The sequence below is a fragment of the Harmonia axyridis genome, chromosome 1, assembly GCF_914767665.1.
Source record: "Harmonia axyridis chromosome 1, icHarAxyr1.1, whole genome shotgun sequence".
Taxonomy (NCBI): domain Eukaryota; kingdom Metazoa; phylum Arthropoda; class Insecta; order Coleoptera; family Coccinellidae; genus Harmonia; species Harmonia axyridis.
Window position 1 is genome coordinate 80,469,755 of NC_059501.1, and position 13,385 is coordinate 80,483,139.

The 13,385-nt window shown below is 35.8% G+C and overlaps 1 protein-coding gene across 3 annotated transcripts in view; it reads right to left on the reverse strand.

Moving 5' to 3' along the window:
* The window catches only part of LOC123688854 (inactive dipeptidyl peptidase 10), a 114,938-nt gene that overhangs the window by 65,564 nt on the left and 35,989 nt on the right, over nucleotides 1-13,385 (reverse strand). The window contains exon 3 of one of the 3 annotated variants that reach the window (XM_045627578.1): nucleotides 12,017-12,224. In XM_045627578.1, the coding sequence (XP_045483534.1) occupies nucleotides 12,017-12,224 (208 nt within the window). Of the gene's footprint in view, nucleotides 1-12,016; nucleotides 12,228-13,385 lie in introns of those variants that run through there. The other 2 variants (XM_045627577.1, XM_045627579.1) reach the window with 2 other exon arrangements.

Sequence of the window (13,385 nt, forward strand, 5' to 3'; positions counted from 1 at the left end):
GCTCAAAATTCGAAAATACCAACATTTGATACGAAATAATCGAGCGATCCGTCGAAGAACAAGCGCTCAAAATCGAAATTATGGCCTATCGTGTTATGTCAAGTTGATTCCACTTTTTCCCATCGCATGAGCAGCTTTTATACGATTTGCTCCTGCAGTTGGCTTGAGTAGATCGAAGATTATGTAAACTACTTTCGAGCTTTCAATAGCGAAGTCGTTCTTTATGATTTATCTCTTCTGCATTCTGGCGCAATTGCAGCATTCAAGTAGAGAACTTGAAATAAGCCGTGGTTTATCCTGTTCTATTTCAGCAATGCAGAGACATCGTAATTTTCAGGTTTACGTTGATGATTTAGTCGCATGACCTTTTTCAATTAGAATCTAGTTAGTTCCAAATGTCGTATTGCTCATTTTGATTCGTTATAAGCACGAACTTTACTCGATGAATTAATTCTACGATTGTAGTTGTATCGAAAAAGCATGTTATTGATTAAGGAGCCTAGCACGAAGGGTTTCACTGTTTCAAGGGAAATGAGACATGAATTTATATAATACTAGTGTTTCAGTCTTCAAAATTAAAAAATTGACAACAAAATTTTTATACTCAATTAGTGGACAACCAAATGAAAATTTCAATGCGATCGGAATGATATCTTTCTAATTGTTGCAAAAACAAGATTCAGCAGATTCGTATCAATGTAATTGATTCTCGACATTTAGCATGAACATCCAATCAGTTTCAATGAAGTACTATCAACAAATGAATTTGCAACGTGACATAACAAGAAATTATTGCATGACGTGAGACAATGCCATCCCTTTTTTGGAACAAATAGAAAAAACCCATATCTAAGAAAATCTATGAATGCATACTTGAAAGGATCGATTTTGATACATGATATAAGTCCTCACTCAATAAGTCCAGATGGCACATGCAGTGTTATACTACTTTTTTTTCACGTTAGTACCAAGTTTCAAAAGATAATTGTCAACATTTCAGAAGATAAAGTTATGTAAGATGCAATAAAATAACTCTACTATGACTACCGAGATATTGTGGCATTGAGGGAAATGAAAAAGCCCACGAACTTCTGAAATGAGCATTAATGTTAACAGCTGTTGGCCCTGGGCCTCCATTTGGGTTTGGAAACGAACAATTTAAACCAGCGGTCCAACAATGGGAGTTGGACTATGGAATAACCCTCCGGAGGAACATTCCCTCTTGTCAGGAACAAAAATTTGTGGTGCTTTCACCGACCTAGATTAGATTAGAGGAGGGGTGGAAGATCATATGACTTGGGGAGCACTTTGACCTAAAGATCTATTGTGCATCCCCGCGCTGTTTACCAGTCAGTCAATAGTGTCTTAATGAACTTTAACACCTTTCTGGGGGCTACATTCATTACTTGTTCTGGTTTTAAAAACCAAGAACCAAGATGTTGTAGCCTTTTCTGGTGAACACCTTCACATTCGCAAAGCAAGTGTTTGGCTGTCTCAGTAGGATCTTAATAGGAGCGACATGTGTCCTGACAAGCTGTTTCAATATTTTCTAGATGATAACCCACAGGACAATGTCCCAAGAGCGCGCCTGTCAGTTTCCTCAGTTCCTGTTTACTGAGTGACAGAACTTTTTCAGTCCAGCTCGTCGAGTAGGATAGATATTACTTGGCCTGTCCAAAGAGAGGCCAAGTAATATCATTGGCCGAAGCCACTGATTGCCTGCCAGAACGCAAGCTTCCTCTTTTGTTTCCAATCCTAAATTTTCATCGTTTGATGACTGACTGTAAAGCCACAAAATGTCTCTGGCTCGGTGAAAGGAATTGACTCCCCTTCCCCAGCCAATCGGTCTGCTGCTTCATTGCAAAGTATCCTGGAGTGGCAAGATACCCAAATAAGATTAACCTGGTTTCCTTCTCCGAGCACGTTAAGGATCGATTCACATTCTCAGTCTTACTAAGTTCACACTAGTTCAAACTAGTGGAGTGTCAAGCACTAGCTGTTTTATATTAGAAACCTCTTGAGGCTGCTATGAGCTGAGCTTTGAGTGATGGTGGGACTACTAACAAGTCACTGTCGGTGAAATTATCATTTTTATCTAATCGTTAAGGCAGTAGTTGAGATTTGCAAGCACTCTGGAACGGTTGAATAAACCGCTGAACATAATAAAAGTTGTACACCTACACTTCATTACTTATAGTCACCAAGTGTCATTTAGTACCTGGTCTGCGTATCGCGTTCAAAAAAGAGCCCGTTCAAATTATGAAGTATATAACTACCGCAAAATATTTCAGTGCAAACCATGGAGAATCTACAATTCCCGATTATAAAAATAAACTCGTCTTGATCACCTCAATAGCCATCCAAGCATGGCGTAATTCATTGTCCGTTGTCATCAATAGAAAAGCCATTTTACTGATTAAAACCTTAATTCAATTCTCTACAAAAATTTTCACTCTGCTTCTTTTTTTTCAGGCTATAGCGACTTCGGAGACAAAAATTACAGAATTCCAATCCCCGCATTTTATAGAACCTGGAAGCGATAGTGAATTGTTAAGAGCGCCTCCTCTCTCTGTGTTTCTTTCATTCCACAGAATTCCATCTCGTGATTAATATTGCGGAATTCTGAGGCAGTTTCGGAAATCAGAGAAATGCGCGGATGCAGAAAATCCCAATTAAAATCGCTGCCGTTGGGAGAAAGCAGATTAACCGCCTTGGAAATTGAGATGGAGAAACTGATACGAGTGATTTACGGTTGGTTATCACACATTCGTATCACGTGATTGGTTGACGATTCAAATGGATAACTGAATACGACCTTATTGAATTTCCAGATGCTATTAGTTGTACTGGAAGAATTGGTATGTGAATGTTATATCCCTTAGAGTTCAATGGTCTAAACGGAAAAACCATATTAATAAGTTTCATACTCCTTGGAAGTTCCTATTCAAAACGCCTGAAATTCATGGGAATTATTAAGAAACAAGGAAATTGGGTGCCGTACGAGTGGTTGCTGAGACATGTTGAACGGCGTTTGTGAACAGCTACCTGCAAGTCAAAGACGGAAAGGGTTTCTGCAAGGAGACGAATAATGGGTTCATTTCGATAATTCCAAGCGCTTAAAATCATGGGGAAATACCAGTCATGCTTCTACGCCGACGGTCAAACCGAATACTCACGGTCTAAGGTCATGCTCAGTATTTGGTGGGATTAGCTTGGCGTAGTGTATCATGAGTTGTTAAAACCGACTGGAACAATCACAGGCGATCGTTATCGAACGCAATTTATGCGTTTTAGCCGAGCATTGAAAGACAAACGGCCGCAATGCAACGAGAGACATGATGAAGTGTTTTTATAGCATGACAATGCTCGACCCCATGTTGCGAAAGTAGTCAAGACATACTTGTAAACGTTGAAATGGAAAGTTCTACCTTCGGACTTACACTTGTTTCGATCAATGTCGCACGGCTTGGCTGACAAGCCCTTCCGGTCTTATGAAGAAGTGAAAAATTGAATCGATTCGTGGATCGGTTCTAAAGATGACCAGTTTTTTCAACGCAGGATTCGTTCGCTGCCCGAAAGATGGGAGAAAGTAGTGGCCAGCGATTGACAATACTATGAATCATAAATGTATAACCAGTTTTCTACAATGAAGCTTCGAATTACGAAAACAAAACAGCGGTAGTAAAGTTGTACGCCTATGTAATTTGTTTCTTATGAAATGTGAAGAATTCAGAAGAATGCAGTTGCTGATTCAAATAGTAAATTGTGAGGAAAACATTTCAAAATCCATAAGAGACGTTACGCAAAAAGTTTCAATATCAGTTAAAAGCCTTCAAAAAGCAATGATTCGGAAGATCGTGGAGGATGTGACAATCGTTAGCGTATTCCGGGAGCGGATCACGCGTTGTGCTTACTAGGTTTTTACAAAAATGCTAATTCTGAAACTATAGCACGTAGAGATTTTTCCTTTATTCGAGGGTTTCATCACAAGCTTTTCTCTCATTCGGAATGGAGTTCAAAAGTTTGAAGGGACCTGTTCAACGCGAGGTTAACTAAAACAAAGGTCGCCCAAGATTAATGAGAACGAAAGAAAACTTGGAACCAGTTTATCGGTCTGTTCGTGATGATCCCGAACTCTCTGAATATGCTTATGCATTTCGCATAAAGTTCTAAAGATGCACCCTAAGAAAATCAAATGAAGCTCATGTTTATCTGAATGGCCACGTATATACCTAAGCAGAACTGCCACTACTGAACGATTTTTTAATGGCATATTCAGATAACCCCCGAACTTATCGCCAGAAATGGAACCAAAGAGAGTTTATATTCAGAGCAATTTATAAACAGAAATTTGTTCATAAGTGCCATCGATGTGAAGTTAAAAACTAACTCAGCCTGATATTTCATTCTGCTGAAATGGCTCATCGAAAGATATATCGATGTGAAATTCAAATAAGTGTGAAAAACCTCACTGAATGATAATTCATTCGAATTGAAATAGAAATATACGGTTTTCCAATAATCGATACAACTTTGGGCCTGCCATCAGATTTTTCAATCCCATATTCCAATAACCACCGAAACTTCATTATCGTGAAAAAACCAAAACAAATTCAAAATCCAACCTCAATGAGCTCGAATATTTATAGTTTTCATAATTCTTCTCTCTTTCGTTATATTCGTAGAGTTTATATTGAAAAAAAATAATCATAAGAAATTTGTTCATAAGTGTCATCGATGTGAAGTTAGAAACTAACTCAGCCTGATATTTCATTCTGCTGAAATGACTCATCGAAAGAAATATCGATGTGAATTTTAAATAAGCGTGAAAAACCCCACTGAATAATAATTCATTCGAATTGAAATAGAAATACACGGTTTTCCGATAATCGATACAACTTTGGACATTCGGATTTTTGAATCCCATATTCCAATAACCACCGAAACTTCATTATCGTAAAAACTGAAAACAAATTCAAAATCCAACCTCAATGAGCTCGAATATTTATAGTTTTCATAATTCTTCTCTCTTTCGTTATATTCGTAGAGTTTATATTGAAAAAAATTAATAATAAGAAATTTGTTCATAAGTGTTATCGATGTGAAGTTGAAAACTAATCTAGCCTGATTATTCATTATGCTCCAATGGCTTATCGAAAGATATATCGATGTGAAATTCAAATAAGTGTGAAAAACTCCACTGAATAATAATTCATTCGAATTGAAATAGAAATTTTCAATAATCGATACAACTTTGGGCCTGCCATCAGATTTTTCAATCCCATATTCCAATAACCACCGAAACTTCATTATCGTAAAAAACAAAAACAAATTCAAAATCCAACCTCAATGAGCTCGAATATTTAAAGTTTTCATAATTCTTCTCTCTTTCGTTATATTCGTAGAGTTTATATTGAAAAAAATTAATAATAAGAAATTTGTTCATAAGTGTTATCGATGTGAAGTTAAAAACTAACTCAGCCTGATATTTCATTCTGCTGAAATGACTCATCGAAAGAGATATCGATGTGAATTTCAAATAAGTGTAAAAAAACCCACTGAATAATAATTCATTCGAATTGAAATAGAAATACCGGTTTTCCAATAATCGATACAACTTTGGGCCTGCCATCAGATTTTTCAATCCCATATTCCAATAACCACTGAAACTTCATTATCGTAAAAAACGAAAACAAATTCAAAATCCAACCTCAATGAGCTCGAATATTTATAGTTTTCATAATTCTTCTATCTTTCGTTATATTCGTAGAGTTTATATTGAAAAAAAATAATTATGAGAAATTTGTTCATAAGTGTCATCGATGTGAAGTTAAAAACTAACTCAGCCTGATATATCATTCTGCTGAAATGGCTCATCGGAAGATATCTTAATATATATATTTCTTGTGTGCGTGTGTATGTGACTGAACTCCTCCTAAACGACTGGACCAATTTTGATGAAATTTTTTGTGTGTGTTCGTGGAGATTCGAGAATGGTTTAGATTTACAGTTTGGTCTACTGGAAAATTTTTTTTCAATTAATTTCTTATTTATAAGGAGTTGTTGATTTTGGAATGTCAAACGATGACATTTTGTGGCTTAGACATAGAAAATCCGTGTTTTTCTCACGGCCAATTGTACGTTGCGTGTTCCAGAGTTGGAAAACCATCGAGTTTGTTTGTTTATACTCCTCATGGACTAACTAAAAATATTGTACATCCAATGGCATTACGATAAATTAAGTTTTTGTAAATTAAAAAAAAATAAATATATATGTTATAAAATGTTTTGAGTGCAAGCTTTTTCACCTTTCATTAAAATGAGTTAAAGTTTTCATTTACGATGCTGTTATTTATTTAACAAAGTAATAACTTTTCAATAATAATTTTCATCAAAGCGGTCCAGATTGTTTCAGCTCATTAAAAAAAGTATGAAATTAAAGACGTGTGTACAGGACAACGTCTGTCGGGTCCGCTAGTATCGATGTAAATTTTAAATAAGCTTGAAAAACCCCACTGAATAACAATTCATTCGAATAGACATAGAAATACACGGTTTTCCAATAATCGATACAACTTTGGGCATGCCATCAGATTTTTCAATCCCATATTCCAATAACCACCGAAACTTCATTATCGTCAAAAATGAAAACAAATTGAAAATCCAACCTCAATGAGTTGGAGTATTTATACTATTAATAATTTTTCTCTCTCTCTCATCATATTCGTAGAGTTTATATTGAAAAAACTTTATAATAAAAAATTTGTTCATAAGTGTCATCGATGTGAAGTTAAAAACTAACAGAGCCTGATATTTCATTTTACTGAAATGGCTCATTGAAAGATATGTCGATGTGAATTTTAAATAAGTGTGAAAAACCCCACTGAATAATAATTCATTCGAATTGAAATAGAAATACACGGTTTTCCGATAATCGATACAACTTTGGGCATGCCATCGGATTTTTCAATCCCATATTCCAATAACCACCGAAACTTCATTATCGTCAAAAATGAAAACGAATTTATTTTCCCACCGTAATGTGCCATCGCACCAACCAATGAACGGCAATTTCACGAATGACCATTTCTGAATTCATGTCAACTAACCGAAACACGTTTGGCCATGATTGACTGCGGCAACCGTTCCATTTCATATCTGTTGTGATTTCAATTATGCAGTAAAATATAATCGGGCTTTATTGAAATTCAGATAGGGCCCGTTTCCATTTCATTTCCCTGGCGTGACTACCGTTTTCCGTGTAAACTACTGCTGGAAAAGCATTTTCATGCGAATATCCACGAAATTGACACTGTCGTGAATGCGATCTGATCTGGGAAATTCGATGAATAGATATCTGAAATTTATTCAATCCGTGTAGAAATATATGAATCGCTTTTGGGTATAAGCGACACCTAGAAAAAAGTTCGTTTTCTTGATTTTGTATTTTCAAAATATATTCATGAATCGCTGGATAAAAGTAAACCATCTCTTTGTATATTTGTTGATCTCTCGAAGGCTTTTGATACGGTATGCCATAAGAAACTGATGGAAAAATTATACGATTGCGGGTTAAGAGAAAATATGAATGAACATTTGGAGAATTACTTGACGAAACGAGAACAGAGAATGTGTTAAAGGAGAATTGAGCGATCCCATGTATGCCACAAATGGAGTTCCACAAGGAACAGTGTTCTGTTCACTCTATATATTAATAACTTGTTAGCTCTCAACACCAAGGGAAAATTTATAAGCTTTGCAGACGACACTGCAATATTTTACGAGAGGAAAACATGGCAATCACTGAAGTGTGAAGCAGAAAATGATTTCAAAGCTATAGAAAAATGGCTCAGGTACAATAAACTCACACTCAACTTGGAGAAAACTAAATACCGGCCATTCTCGTCATATGCTAGAGGATTACCAGATATGGGATCGCTTATTTTGGGCGACAATTCATATATTCCTGAAGCTGAGTCGGTGAGGTATCTTGGCATTGTTATTGACCGACATCTGAAATGGGACCTTCAAATTGGGAATATCGTGGAAATTCTAAAAAGTATGCTATTCAAGTTCAGACGCCTCAGAAACTATCTCGACCTAAAATATCTGAGAATACTATATTATGCACTTGTCCAATCACAATTGGCATAAGGGATAGTTGGCTGGAGTGGTGTATGTGAAAAACAGCTAGAAAACCTAAATGTTGTGTATAGGTGGATAATGTTCCAGAGGCCTCTGAGATAGTGGAATGATATTCTCTATACAGAATCTGTTGTTTTTTTTGATCTGAGACGACTTTTCTGCATGTGCATGGTAATGAGAATTGAAGAGAGAAAGATCACCACCGAGCCATTGGATTTTGAGTTCTGAGAGAAAACTCTTTCATAGCCTCGTTAATCAGAGTTGTCAATTGTGGGATCTAAGAGAGGGGAGGGAATTTAGGAATGTAAACGGTGTGAAAATTGATTTGTTGCTTGATGAGAATAAAAATTTCGGAGAAGAGCAAATCAAAAAATTGTATAACGGAGAATATCTGGAGAGGGAGGAAATATGAAGGTGGATATTTTTTAAACTTTGAAAAGAAAAAAAAAAGATTTCTATTTGTTTTTTTGCGGTTGCATTTCACATTTGACATGTTTTCATACTTGTGATTAGGCATTCACACACCACGTACAAGTAATAGTCAAACTAGAGCTTCTGTGGTAGGTATTTTGTTTATTCCGATGATTAGAAATGTTTTTTATTCTAATTTGGAAACACCCCGTATTATTCGCTTTCGATAAGAAGCCCCCAATTCAGCCCACATACTAGAACTGAATAACCCGATTCACTAATCTGTTGCTTATCACCAAGTAGGTTCTCATTATCTCTCCATTCATGTCCAACTTAATTTCAATCTCCGCCAATCCCTTGTGGATCTTTGAGGTACCTTCTCTGTTGCCCTTGTTTAACGTTATAGCCTTGTCTTCCCATATTTAATCACAAGGAGAACATGGAAGATGTGAACTTTGAATTACTATTCCTTCGGGATTCCCAAAGCTGTTTAGCGACCTTACACGATGAACTTTGTCTTGGGCATTTCTAATTCATTACCTAATGGGCTCAAAGTATCTTGGAAAGTCCACGAGGTTTATAGAAAGCGATGTCGATGTAGACTGGTTTAGGAAAGTTTTGGGAGCCAACTTGCATAATTGTTATTCGGTAAAAAGCAGTTTCTTTATCACTTTTATTATAAGTTTGGTTCATTTCACCTACTCGAAGTTATTAAGGTTGTGCAGTTTCTTGAAGCGGAATAGTTGGAGTTCACGAGGAACTTATTCTTATACTTTGAGTTGAAGCGTATTTTATCTTGATGACATAAATTTTACTGGGAACGTGTTCAAGAATTAGTTGCTAGATACCTATATAGTGGAGTATGAGAAAGTTTCATACCTGAACAACAACAAACGTTTTGTTTTCGATATAAAAAGTGTTCATGTTTTTTCGTTATCTTTCTTTCTCTAGATATCCATCTGAAATTGGTTCAACACTTCATTAAGCAAATTTTTTTCTTCAAAATTCGACTATTTTCGACCACATTTCCAAGAGTGATACACGTATTTCAACGCTCCTCTAACTTTTCAATACCATTTCTGTAGAAATATTCGTTTTTGTGTTGGAAATAGTCTTCAACCTTGGCAATAATTTCTTCAGTAGAGCCAACTTTTTTATCTGGACAAAAGTTAACCGTTGTTGTCGATGATTATAGTATGAATAACACTTATTAAATACAGTGTGGTCCAACGAAAACTTAACACCTTGATTTTCCGGCTTCAAAGTGAAAATGTACGAACAGCTGTATGTTATATTGATATTTGGCGGAAGCGCTATAACTATATAAAATGCATACTTAAGTTGGTAAATTCACCGAAAGCCAATTTTTTCGATGCGTTGTGTAGTCCTTTGAAAATAATTTTTACTTGAAAACAAAGTGACTGCACAACCAAGCTTATGAGAACTTTTCCTTGAAATCATTCTAGTTATCATTTCTTTTTGTATGAATCCCAAATTCAGGAAGATCCCAAGTCCTTCAGTACATCGACATAGTCACGTGAAAACTGTGCCTCAATGTTGCAAAATGGCGAAAACACAATGATAAAAATTTTTATTATTCACCTAAAAGTAATCGTCAATCCAATTCAAATGCAGCAATAAACATTCAAAATACATATGAATCTGGCTCATAATTTTCACGCTAATAAAACGAATGTCACATCAGTGGAGGCACTGTGATATATATGCCTCAATAGGGCATTACACCGCAATGTAGGCATCTGACAACATTTCCACAATTACCGTTTACAACCTTCGTGTTTCGCAAATGGCTCCGCATTCCCAAAAAAAAACAAAAAACACGCATAGGAACTCTTTTAAGACGCAAGCAATGCTTCAGTTGCGTGGCCGAGAAAATTCACAGAAGCGTTTCAAATTAATTCTCAGAAACAGACCATGATAAATCGTTTTGCTTTTTTCAGCTTGTCAAATGATGGAATAAACGGTTTTTCAATTGAATTTCTCGATGAAAAACTACCTGGAAGAATGTCGATTAGTTATGGAGGGAAGAATTCAAATCAATTTCCTTCGAATCGTTAGAGGCTAAAATTCTGAATCAGTAAATATTGTGATCATCTTCAGGATGATTGTTTTTCTCCTTACATTTTTGGTGAGAACTGTGAGAAGGTTTCCATAGCAATGTTTGTTTTACACCGATAAAACATCCGCGATTCCAGCACATTTCTCAAATTCAAGATAGCTTACGAAGTAAGTATTTTCAAATAGTCAATTGTATGTCGCATCGAAAATGTATTTTTCGTTCAGTTACTCAAGAAGTGAGCCACCAAGAAGAGGATAGATTCTTTCATTATCCATTGAAAGAAATACAATGTAAAATTGACAAGCAGGTGCCTTTTCATACTACGAAAACAAACGCGTGTGAGTGGAATCAGTTTTCGGAATTCCTGGTAAACAGAAACTACTTCTTATATCGACAGAAAACTCCAGAAAAATTACGAAGAAATATAAGAAGGCAACGCTCACAATATGGAAAAGAAAAACGGTGAAGATTATGAGGAACACAATGTGAAATATTTCTGAAACAACACTGCAAAATGATTCAAGAAAAATGTTTTGAAGAATATTTCTGTATAGTTCTAAGGCTCAATTTTCAAATCAGATCTTTTGTGTCTAAAGCTCAACCGAAATCATAGGTAATTTAAGAAGGGTATCGAAAAACAAAAATATATATGACCGAGATGTCAGAGTTTTTCATAGACTTTTTCGTTTCCTAACAAAATTTTTTCAATAAACAGGAGTAAAAAATAGAACGCAACACAATGTCATATGTTGGGTTCTAAGTCTAAGGTCCAAGTTCTAAGCCGAAGGTCAAGAGTTCGAATCTCGGGTCAGGAAAGAAATTATCAGGTTTATATTTGACGAAGGAACAAAGAAACAAATAAAATAGAACGGAAACATACAAAAACTTGTATTCCATAATGAGTAAACCTCGAGGGTGAATATTTTGAATACTAGGAGACCATCAAGTTTAAACTTGCATTTAGAGACTGAAGATTCGTATATTACGTACATATAGAAAATTACAAGTGAAATTCCGTGCTGATTGTACTTCAGAACTATATAGAGTTCGTGCAGAAGCACGAGGAAAGCACTGATCCAGTCACCCAGCTTCTGAACGCTCTTTTATTTATAGGCCAATTGCATCCTTGGAGACCACTTATATCTATATGGTTCTTTGATGTACGTCTCCAAAGATGCAATCGACTTAACGAGTACTCAAAAGCTTTTGACTCTACGTCAGTATATTCCTCATTTTTCTATTATTTATTTAGTCCTTTGAACGTTTCCGAAATATTCTCTGCAATAACTTCTTCTTCAAATTGCTAATAACTGATCAATTATTCTTTGAGATTGACTTCAACTTAAATCTTTTTCAAAACTAATCTTTATATTTTCTTACCTGATACCCAAGTTCCATTGAATCTCAATGGCTGAAATTCCCTTCCAATGACATCAGTCAGCTTGAACCGTTCTCCCTTGATTCTTGGTCCATCATCTGGCGGTGTCAGCAATACAACAGAAGTTACAATCAGTGCTAGCACTACAACGATGACCAAAAGTGCTATGAGGATACCACGCCAGTTTCTCTGAGTTGTGTTACTGGACACCAGCTGAAAGAAAAATATTCTACAACATAATTGAAAGGATATTCGTTTGAAAGGAGGTAGTATTTGATAGATTAGATAAACTGAAAAAAAAAGATTTATTATTCCATCCTATAGTGACCCTTTGCTTGCCCAAGAGATGACGTTGTGGGCAGCGCATCTCTTGGAAGATCGGAACCGCTTAGGACATAAACCTAACCATTCTATGGCAAAGTCACCAGTCTCTGCTATTCAGATGGAAGGAGTATATAGCAAGGAACACTGGATGCTATACTGATGATTACATCAGTTTTTCCAGTATGAGATACATAAATTCCTGAGAGAGGGAGCATCTTCAAAATCGGCTAACTCATATCAAGAATCGAATAATTTTTTGCAAAACCCTCAAAAACGTTAGTTAAGTTATCTTCAACTTGTCATTAGATGAGGAAATTGAGTGATTCAATTCAATGTTAGATAACTGAAACCTTGGGAACAAAAATGTATGAAAACTTATCAAATGTATCAGGAGATGTGACAAGAGGTTTCATGATGAGCTTCGTTGCAACCTTATAGATGAAAAGCTTCTCAAGGTTACTATATAGCACCGGAACATCTATAAGACAGCACTCAGCTGCCGAACAAAACTTCAATAACCTCATTCCATCAAAATATATGGGTTTGAAGATCTCGACACGTTTCCAAAGTGTCACATTTTCAGTAGAATCTGATCCCATCTTCATTACGTCGAGGAATATTCGAGAATTGCATTACCCTAAGCGACATCAGCATGTGCAGAATCCTAAAAGCTTCCTGACCAGTGGCGTGCCGAAATCTTATGAAGAAGGGAAGCTGTTTTACCTACCGAAAGTTTTCCTTCCTCGTATATTAGCCTTCATCCTTTTGAGCTAGAAAAAATTAATAACAACTTTTTGGGCTCGATTTTTGAGAGAATTAATTCGGTGAAAACCACTACCTCATAAATTCAACGGTTTTCAAGCTATGGGAAAAAATTGGAAAATGGCAGGAAATGAATAGTTCTCATGATTTCTAGTTTTTCAGATTCGTTCAGGTTAATTGATGTCGGATACAGTTTGGTACTAAACAAAATGAAGAAATGGATATTATAAAACAATTGCAATAATTTCAAAAAAAGCAGAAGAAAATCCTACATGCACAGTGAAG